General features: G+C 40.6%; 2 protein-coding genes across 2 annotated transcripts; one reads left to right on the plus strand and one right to left on the minus strand.

Annotated features, from left to right (window-relative positions):
- Window positions 1-262: 262 nt before the first annotated feature.
- On the minus strand, window positions 263-877 carry LOC147503764 (uncharacterized). The gene has a single exon (XM_086604953.1). It carries the CDS (start codon window positions 875-877, stop codon window positions 263-265), a length of 615 nt encoding a protein of 204 aa, XP_086461079.1.
- Window positions 878-10448: 9571 nt separating this feature from the next.
- LOC147503765 (uncharacterized) lies at window positions 10449-10760 on the plus strand. Its single transcript, XM_086604954.1, has one exon. The coding sequence runs from the start codon at window positions 10449-10451 to the stop codon at window positions 10758-10760; it is 312 nt and encodes a 103-aa protein (XP_086461080.1).
- Window positions 10761-11174: the final 414 nt, after the last annotated feature.

Genomic DNA, 11174 nt, shown 5'->3' on the forward strand with positions numbered 1-11174 from the left:
TGGTTTCCTTTACCTCCAAAATCTGGTGCCTTAGCTTTACTGAATGCTTCCTGCTTGGAGCTTCCCACTCTCCCTTTTCAGTTTCATTTAGGCCCTCAGCCCCAGTGTCTGCTTCCTTTCCCTGGTCATCCAATTCAGTTCCTTTCTTCTTTGTTGGTTCAGCTGCGTCCGATTCTTTCTGGTCTGATTTCTTTCTATTTTTTTCCAACCACACCTCATTCCTTAGATTCATATGACCTCTCTTCTATTGCTGTTTAGCGCATTATGAGTCCGAGTGCCCAAACACCTTGCACTCTGAGCACTGAGGAGGTTTCCAGTTATATTCAAAACTAATCTCAAATGCCTTTTTCTGATCAACCACAACAGTAGTTCCTTCTGGGTATGTATAATCAATGTCAACCTCTATGCACACTCGCACATATGCCAGCCTCTTTTTCTCTTCTGTTAGCTTGTCCACAAACATTGGTATACCAATGGCACTCCCCACCATGCTGAACCCCTCCTTGCCCGACAACTCCAGTGGGCACTTCTTCATTATTACCCACACTGGTATCGTTTTCAGTTCCTTCACTTCCGATTCAATGAACAACTTCCACGACCTTATTACAAACAATTGGCTGGCAATATGGAACGACCCAATGTCCAACACCTTCCTTCTATCCTCCTCACTATCAAACTTAAATGTGAACATTGTTTCCCCATGTGAGTGCATTGTAAATTTGTGTTGCAACCTCCATGTCTTGTTAACAACCTCTTCCACATACCCATAACTAGGGCGTTTCCCAATAAAGTACCTAACCACCAAGTTCTCATATTTTCCATTACCATGTGCAAATTGAGAGCTCTTGACATATATAACTGGTTTGCCATTCACCATTATTGGGGGAATATACCTTAACGTCTCTTTACCCATTGCATCTCTGCCCAACACATCGACCCATGAACTGGTTTTTACTAGTGCTGCAGCTCTTTGAGCAACTTTGTTATTGTTGTCGTCCACTCATTGTGTTGTTGACCCCACTTCTATCACCGACATAATTATTGGTGTTGTTGGCTCAGTAACATCCAACTTTTCTATATCTACTCCTACAGTTCCTCGGTCTGCTTCTACAGTTCCCTCACCGTCTTCCTCCAGTTGAGAACTTCCTTATGGATTTTCAACACACGCTGTTTCATAAACTTCTCTAAAGACCCTTTCCCGAAAATGGTTTCGAATTTTCCTGCTATAATGTCTCCATCTTCATCTTCATTATCTTCTCGACCTGGCATGCTTAGAATCTCAGTTCCCATGTTTTTTGTCCTAAAAAATCTAATTTTTGCACAAAAGACCAAACTGCCCTTAAGGATAGAATTTACCCTTAAGAGACCCCATTAATAAATATCCTGACATTGATGATGATGATCTAATTAGTTATTTTCAATTATTTGGTTGTTGATTCCTATATATTACATTCAATTAATTAGAAAATAAAGAAATATATGTTACGTATCTTGAAATGTTAAATATTAGTGTATGATTAATAGTCTTGAAATAGTTGTTTTAATTATAAGGGTTTACATTTTATTTGCATGAATCAAATTTAATATTACAAAGTACTTATTAACGTTAAATAACCTAAAATAGATAAAAAGAAATGATTAAATTGTATTAGTAAGTAGACCTCACTAATTAGTTCTTTATTTATTTATTTGATTGTTGATTCTCAATTTAATTAAATTGAGAAACAAAGATGCACAATTTAATTTTATATTGGTACGTGGAATGCTAAATATTAGTTTGTGTATAGTTGCAGTTGTCATGAAATGGTGGAGATCAATCCCGTTTTACATTTAATTACATGAAGTTAATTAATAGTCCATAGTCCTTACTACCGTTGTATAATATAAAATAGAGAATAAGATAAGAAAAATGTGTACATAGTAGTTAGCCAATTTGTTTTAACGATGAAATGAATAAATGATAGATTTTCGAATTTATTACAATATATGCATTAGATGTTATTTTCGTATGGAAAATGATATTTATTTTGTTAGCACATGATATATGTAGAAACGTTGTAATGGGAAATGTATTAAGTGTAAAGACATGTATTTGGTGTTTAAAAGGTGTGTGGAATGGATTAGAAATTATTTAGCTATGAATAAAGATGTAAGTATATTTTTGGTGTAATATTATGACATTGTTGAAATGCTATAAAAGTATTGTGCAATATTTATATGGAGTGATTACGACATTTCGGTGTAAGTTAGAATTTATGTACTAAATATTATTCTATATGATACTGTTGTTTGATAATGATATAATTAAATAAATGATTAGATATATTTTTGAGATGCTACTAAAAGTTATTATAGCGGTTATGAAGATTTGTAATATTTTCAAGAATTTGTGGTTTAGTGTAATTATTTCTTTAGCACATGAAATAATGAAAATTGTTATGAGATGTATTGATATAATAATGTTTCTAATCTTGTGGCTTAGTGCAACGATTTATTTGGCACGTGAAAGAATGAAAGTTGTTATAAGATGCATGAACATATTTCTAAATATTGTGGCTTAGTGCAATAATTTAATTGGCATGCACCTAAAAGAGTGAAATGGTTATGAGATACAAATAAATGATATTTGAATAAATTACGTAACGAAAATCCTAGAACCTAACTAGCACAACTCATGTGATTAGCCCTTGTGTAGGGCGTAAGTAATATGATTGACCCTTATATAGAGCGTATAAGATGCTAATTGACCTATGTGTAGGGCAATCATAGCCAAATAGTGACTTGATTATCTCGTTCGCAAAATTTAGAACGAGACGCGCGATATTTTATGTCGAATAATGACATTACTCACCTACTGGCGTTTGTGTGAGGGTTCCCTGGTATACGATATCCCGCTTAGGATAATGACGCACAGAGTGGTTCATTACGTGAGGGGAGACATGTGGATGTACATGTTCGGCGTTAGGAAGCGATTGTGGTAGCCAGGGAAACTAGGTTAGACATAGAGACGATGTGATTCTAGAGACACTTGAAGAAACTCTAAACAATTAATAATTGTGATGATATATCAAAGTGTATGTTAAATCTATAATAAATAATTGATTGTGGCTGTGAAATTGGTCATTGATATTGTGGTTGTGAAATTGGTCATTGAGATTGTTCTTGTTGGTTCAATGAGATGATTGGAATTATGTATATGATACGTTTGTTTTATTGAAATTTGTGTTGCATTCACAATGGTTTTGCAGAAAGGTGGGTTGAATTGATTATTTATGCAGGTGTGATCCACTCTGTGATCAAACCTACACCAATATAAGTATAGAGTAAGTTTTAGTTTTGTTATTTTATTATTAGATGTAGTTGATCTAGTACGGTTTGAAGCTAAGACTCCTCGGTGGAGGAACTAAATGCCTTATTATTATTGAATTGGAAGCTAAGGCGCCTCAGTGGGGGAACCACCTACCTTAATTACTGTACTTAAGAATATTGTATTATTCTTTGGATGTTAAGGCGCCTCGGTGGAGGAACTAACTGACTTATTGATTGTCGAAGAGTCGGGAACAAATATTGTTTTTCTAATTTTGTCAAAATTCGGGGTATGACAGTTTGGTATAAGAGCGCTTGGTTAGCTTAGACTTAGGTGAGTCTAAGTGATCCTCAGATTGTGGTTTATTGGTAATGTTTAGGAAATTTTATTTTCAAAATTTATTGCGCTAGTCGTTTTATTTTTACAAAGAAAAGAAAAAGGGAAAATGAAAAATGAAGCGAGTAATTATTTTTCTTGATTTGTTTTGAGTTGTTTGTATATGTAATGTATATATTTATATTAGTTACTCTTGTGGAGTATATATGAAATGTTTTTTTATTTTATTTTCCTTACCATAGGAGGAGTAGTTATAGTGGTTATATGTGAGTTATTATCAAGTTTTACTAAAGCAATGTGTGTTGCTATAATGTTGTTTTATTGTTGGTGTTCATTTTCATATGGATTATGGATTAAGTACGACAACATGTTTGTGAACTTTTTATTTGAGTGTTATATTATTATTCAAGAAACAATGAGATATTTTAATCTATATTGAATGGGCTGCAATAATTGATGACTTTATGGCGTATTGAGTGAGGAACTAATTGCCTATGTGTTGGAGGAATTATCTCGTCTCACTCGTACACTTTTAATGAATGAATAATATTGTAAAATATAAGAGATTAATTTGTTAGATGTGATTAGTTAGAAATAGAAAGAAAAATAAATAAAATATACATGTATTCCTTTTGAGATGTGTATACTTGCGTATACACGCTTTCTTATATTATTATATATAGATGAACTATTACCGTGTGTATATGATGATAATATTGTTTCACCAATAAGACATGCATGTGTAGGTTGTTTTCTTAATGCAGCGTTATTAATGATTAATGAAAATAGTTGTGATAATTGGTAGTCGTAAACTATATTGGAATTTATGTAGAGGATGTTTTAATATAATGATGATCTTACTTCAACCGCAAACAAATTTTTTTTATTTTGTCTTATAAGTGTGTTTCGTGCCTATAAATTATGACATGATTGATTAATATTGTTACATTAGTTTCACATTGATTTTTGCACCTTCAAGTATTTTTAAATATATGTATTGGATTTATTGTTCTTAATTAATATATTGAACTTTGTTCATGCCAATATAACTTGCTGTTGGTGATATATTAGAAGTGGGTTTATATTATCCTAAATTTTTTAAAATTCGTGTTATACGGTAGCAAGTCTTATTTTAATTGTCATTCTACATAGAGATTAATTTTTTGAACCTATTCACTGCTTAAAATAATTAGTAATAATAATAATAATAATGAACATCGAGTATTTCTTCTTAATTGTTTTGTTTTAGTCTATGTAATTTTGATAGATGGATATGAAGAATTATTTTTAGAATACGTGTTATATTTGATCCAGTTGCATTCATGAATTAGGATTCAATGGTTGTTTTAATGTTTATGATTTATATAGTTTTAAATGATTCATTTTTGCTTGCTTAAATGAGAGTAATATGTTTGATTGTTTATCTTCCTCTCGTGTTGATGAATCATAGTTGCATGAAGTTGAGTTAGAGTTCTGTATCAACCCATTTTAAGACCATTGAGGTGGCAGGTCATCAGGCCCAGAGTAAAATAAGGAGATGGGAGCGGGAAGCAGGGAATCACGTCTGCGGCACCCTAATATGATGTGGGACCCAATAGGGTCTCTGAGTCAGATCGGAATCGAGATAAGGAATGAGGAAGGGGAGCACGCTAGCCAGGCCGCGGAACCCTAAAGGGACAAGTGGGAAAGTTGCGATCATGGGATGGAAAGGGGGATCAACGGACAGGAGTAGATGGGAGGAAGATATAAAAAGGAAGAGTAGAGAAAGAGAAAGAGGAAAAGAGAAAGAAAAGATGGAGAGAGACTAGAGAGACGAGGGAGACAAGTGAGGCTGTTAGCGATTTTTGTGGTTAACACATTTGGCACCGTCTGTGGGAACAAGTTGGTCACGACCTAGTAAGAAAAAGTAAAGTTTAGAGCATGGCTCTAGTAGCTAAGAGGGGAAGAGGGAGAGGGAGAGGAAGAGGAAGAGGGAGACCCAAAAGGGGGAAGGCTGAAGTCATTGAGGAAGAAACAGTGAGTGTGGAAAATGTAGAGATGAGGACGAGGAGGTCGAGGATACGGTGGCGGAAGTGACTAGGTTGCTTCAAGAGGAGGTAGGGAGGCTTAGAGAGGAGAATGATGAGTTGAGGAGAGAAAGGGAAACCACTTAGGGGGGAGCGGAAACAACAAAGAGGTCCACGCAACCGCACGGCGAAAAAGGAGAAACAAGATGCGGCGCAGAAAGTGGTGGCCAGCCTAAATCAAAACTCACTTGCTAACTCAGTATGGAATTCCGAGGTACCTAAGAGGTCCACGCAACCACGGTTTGAGAGATACGACGAGAAAGGGGATCCGGTGGACCATTTGCATCACTTTAGGTAGCAGATGCCACTATGGAAAGAAGTATATGATGGGGCTCTCTGTATGATATTTCTGCGCCACCGAAGGGGGGCGTCGCCGGACTGGTATTATCAGCTGGAGTTGCGGAATATACGAAGGTTTGAGGAACTGGAACAGGCCTTTGTAGATCACTTCATCCACCAGAAAAAGAGGGTAGTAGATGTCGTGGATCTCTTTAATGTCAAGCAAAAGCCCACCGAGACACCGAGGGATTTTTTGTGCAGATTTAAGGAAGAGACGCTACTAGTGGAAAATCTGGATGATCGCACCGCGGTCATAGCATTCCAACATGGATTGAAATAGGGAACCAGAGTCCATGAGTCTGTGTCTAAGATCGAAGTTACTACATTACATGCTTTGTACCTGAAGGTAGAGAGATATATAAGGTACGAGGATATTTTGCAGAGAAATAGTAAGGGACACAGGAAGCCTGAGAAGTCTGTGCAAGTCGTAGGAGTGGAGGACCGGAGAGATAGGGAAATGACCGCGGTAAGAGAGGGGGGAACATACAGAGGGGACACTCAGAAAGCAGAAAGAGGCAGGGACCAAGCCAGAAGAGACTATAGGGAGAGAAAACCATATCGAGAAATAGAGGTAACACCGCTGAACAAGCCGTTGGAGGAAATCTTGCCATTGATCAAGGAACAACAATATTATGAAGCTCTGCGGAACACACCTAGGGAAATAGAGGGAAAGCCATTTTGCGCATATCATCAGGTCAGGATCATGCCACCAATGAGTGCTTCACCTTGCAATGGTTAGTAGAAAGAATGATTGATAGAGGGAAGTTGAAGGAGTTCATCAAGGAAGTGCAACCGGCCAAAAGGGTTCTTGCCGCGGCTAAGAACATGGGTACGATTAATGTTATTTTTAGTGGAGAAACGCTGGGAAGAAACACCCACAGAGATAAGGTGAGGAGGACAGCCAGTCTATAACAAATAAATGAGGTTATGGGTGGTCCGCGGCCAGTTCCAGGGGCCAACAAGGGAAAAGACAAGATAGAGTTCTCCCCGAAAGATCTGGAGTCAGTGATCTCTCCTCACGGGGATGCACTGGTGATCACAATAGCGATGGGTAATTACATGGTGAAAAGGGTCCTGATAGACTGCGGAAGCTCAGTGGATCTGTTATTTAAGGGCGCGATGGAAGATATGGGCATTGAAAGGAAGCAAGTGAAGCCCCCTCAAACTAACTTATTCTGTTTTAATAACAGCATGATGGAGCCGTTAGGTGAATTGGTACTGCCGGTAACCGCAGAGACAGTGACGGTTTTTACTTGTTTTATGATAGTAGATACTAACTCGTAATACAACACGATCTTGGGAAGGAAATGGATTCACGAGATGAAGTCCATCCCATGCACTTATTACCAAGTGATCCGCTTCCCGACTAATGGGGGAACGTATGAGATAAGGGGTGATTAGGTCGCGGCACAAAACATCCACCAGGTGACAGTGAAAGGGTTGGTCTGCGCACTAGATGAAGAGGCGTCCTAAAAGGGTGACAAGCTAGCATAGCAATTACAGACCGTGGCCGGCGAGAAGGAGCTGCTCGTCGGGGCTAAGACAATGGATGAGATTGAGGTCGTGAATATAAGGGTAGCGGAGGAGGTGAAGTTTGTGAATGTAGGGACAAGTTTGTCAAAGGATTGGATAGTGAAGTTGATTGCCTTGTTAACTGAGAACAGTGATGTGTTTGCATGGACAGTCGAGGACTTGGTCGGATTGGATCCAGAGTTCGCTTGTCACAGATTGCATATGAGGGAAGGAGCCTGACCAGTCCAGCAGAAGATGAGGGGTGTGAAACCACAGTACACACAAGGAATTCGAGAGGAGGTGAAGAAGTTGAAATATGCTGGCATCATCCGCGAATGCAAGTTTACTGAATGGCAGTCAAATGTAGTAGCGGTCCCCAAAAAGAGCGGGAAAGTAAGAATGTGCGTTGATTCTACGGACATCAACAAGGAGTGCCCGAAGGATTGCTACCCTATGCCGCGGATAGATGAGTTAGTGGACCGAACCACGAAATTTAAGATTTTCTCGTTCATGGACGCATCGATGGGCTATAATTAGGTGGTGATATATGGTCCTGACTAAGAGAAGACTGCGTCATAGTGGAGGGAGGATCATACTGTTATACCAGAATGCCTTTTGGGCTAAAGAATGTCGGGGCAACATTTCAGAGAGTGGGGGAGAAGATGTTCAAAAGTAAAATCACAAAGGGAATCGAAATCTATATAGATGACATGGTGGAGAAGAGTATAACCGAGGAGGAACATCTGGCGGGGCTAAGTCAAACATTCTCTATACTGCGAAGACACAAACTGATGCTGAACCCAGAAAAGTGTACGTTTGGGGTGACATCCGGAAAGTTTTTGGGATACATTGTCACATATCACGGAATAGAAGCAAACCCGGACCAGATAAGGGCACTATTGGAAATGTCGTCTCCACGGAATGTGAAAGAGGTTCAGAGGTTGGCCGGGAGGGTCATAACTCTCAATAGATTCATATCAAAGTCCTCGGATAAGTGCCGACCTTTGGACCTACTCTTGAGGAGGACGACTGACTTTCAGTGGACTGCGGCATACGAAATGGCTTTCCAGGAGTTAAAAGAGTATTTAGGAAAGGCCCCAATCTTGTCGCGCCCAGGGCAGGGGGAGAAGTTATATTTGTATTTGGGGGTATCAAAGTATGCAATCAGTTCAGTGCTGATAAGGGTACTGGACAAGGCAGAGAGGCCGGTGTACTTCCAGAGCAAGATGATGTTAGACGCCGAAACAAGATACAGTAGAAGTAAGAAGTTTGCCTTGGCTGTAATCTTTTCTGCGCTGAAATTGAAACCTTATTTTGATGCTCACTCGGTGGTAGTGGTGACCAACTTGCCGCTTAAGCAAGCCCTGAAGGCAGAGAAATCAGGGAGAATGTTGAAATGGACGGTGATGCTGAGTTCTTATGACATTGAGTATTAAGCCAGGACCGTAGAGAAGGCACAAGCTATGGCTGAATTCCTGGCTGAGTTTCCGGCTGAGGACCCCACCTGGGGGGAGGAGATGATTATGGAACAGGAAGTGGACCAAAACCACGACCCTCTGGATCCTTGGGACATACGGAACGGATGGAGAGTCTTTGCAGGTCCGCTACCAATACAGGGAATGGAATTGGGGTGGTGTTGGTCACACCCGAGAATACACACCTAGAGTTATCAATGAAGATGGGTTTTGCCGCGGTAAACAATGAATCTGAATATGAAGCAGTGATAGCAAGTTTGGACTTGGTCAGGGATCTGGGTGTGAGAGAGCTGATAGTGTATTCAGATTCAAACTTGGTAATATGTCAGGTCAATGGAGGGTTCGCGGCCCGATGTCCTAGGATGGCAAAGTCTTTGGAGGTATTGTGGAGAAGGGCAGACAAATTCGAAAAGATCAGTTTTACTTATCTAGGCAGGGGAGAGAATAGATATGCCGATGCATTGGCATATGTTGCCGCGGTACTCCCTGGGACCGAAGGTAGATCCATCAAACTCAGGGTGCTGAGCAAACCGAGTACCACAGAGGAAGAGGGGGTATGGCTAACTACTGAGCAAGAGCCGGGATGGATAGAACCTATCAAGAGTTTCGCCTTTCGGGGATAGAGATAGAGGACAAGCGAGAAAGGAAGAGGATGGAACATATATCACAGAGATACACCTTGCTGGATGGGGATTTGTACTGGCGAAGTGTCAGCGGACCTTTACTGAAATGTCTAGGACCGTAGAAGGTGCAAGAGGTGTTGGGGGAAATTCATGAAGAAGATTGTGGGAGCCATTCGGCTGGGAGGATAACGGCTCACCAGCTGCTATCACAGGGGTACTTTTGGCCTCATATGAAGAGAGATGCAACCAAATATGGCAAGAGGTGCAGAAAATGCCAGAGCTTCGCACCGCTGATACACGCGCCAACTGAACCCTTGCACAAGGTCTTTATCCCATGGCCGTTTGCTATGTGGGCATTGGATGTCGTTGGACCCTTGCCCATGGCAAGCGGCAAAAGGAGGTTTATGCTAGCCACGACAGATTATTTTACAAAATGGGTTGAGGGCGTGGCTCTACAACAGGTGAACGAGGAACAGGTGAGGAAGTTCCTGTGGGAAAATATCATATACAGGTTCGGACACCCACACACCATCATCACAGATAACGGTACCCAGTTTATAGGGGGGAAGTTGAAAGCATTTCTCCAAGCGTTCAGAGTGAAGCAAGGGTTCTCAGCCACCCTTTACAATCCAGAGGGGAATCGGCAGGCAGAGTCATCGAACAAGACTATAATGGATAATCTAAAGAAAAAGTTGGAGGAACACAAAGGATCTTGGGCAGAGAGTTACACCAGGTACTTTGGGCATACCGCATGACCCTGCGGACCTCTACCGGAGAATCACCGTTCGTAATGGCATATAGAGTGGAGGCAGTGATTCCGGTAGAAATGGTAGTCGCGACAACCAGAACAAAAGATGTTGAAGCTGGAGTTAATGAGACATTATTGGCTGGGGAGCTGAACCTTACAGAGGAAAGGAGGGACACCACGCGTATCAGATTGGAAGAGTACCATAGGAAGTTGCAGAGACAATATAACAAGTGTGTGAAGCCGCAGAAATTCAATGTTGGTGACCGTGTGCTTTGGCGGGTGACCCCAGCCACCAAGAAGGAGACAGATGGAAAGTTGGGTCCCAACTGGGAGGGACCATACACCGTGGTCTAGGCTGGAACTTCCGGGACCTACTGGTTGCAGACTCTCCTGGGAGAGAACATCAAGCGACCATGGAACACCAGAATGTTAAAGAAGTTCCATGAGTAACTTTGTGTATAGTTTTTGAATTAAAGGAAAGTTTAGCTGCTTTATGAGATGTGAACATCGAGCTTTGTAATGATATTTTGAGCCCTTTAGTATGTCAATGAAAGTGATAGCAAATTTCCTCCATCTGATTTGTGTTTATTCGTATGTATTTGGATTAGGCCAAAGACTGCGGACGATGAGGTCCGAATTCAACTTGGGGGCAAACTGTTCTGCCCCCAACATCTCCATGGCAGCAGGGGGGGGGATAAGCCTTTCGCAGACGATGAGGTCCGAATTCAACTTGGGGGCAAACTGAGTTGCCCCCAACATCTCCATGGC

Source organism: Coptis chinensis, chromosome 4, assembly GCF_015680905.1.
Source record: "Coptis chinensis isolate HL-2020 chromosome 4, ASM1568090v1, whole genome shotgun sequence".
Classification (NCBI taxonomy): Eukaryota; Viridiplantae; Streptophyta; class Magnoliopsida; order Ranunculales; family Ranunculaceae; genus Coptis; species Coptis chinensis.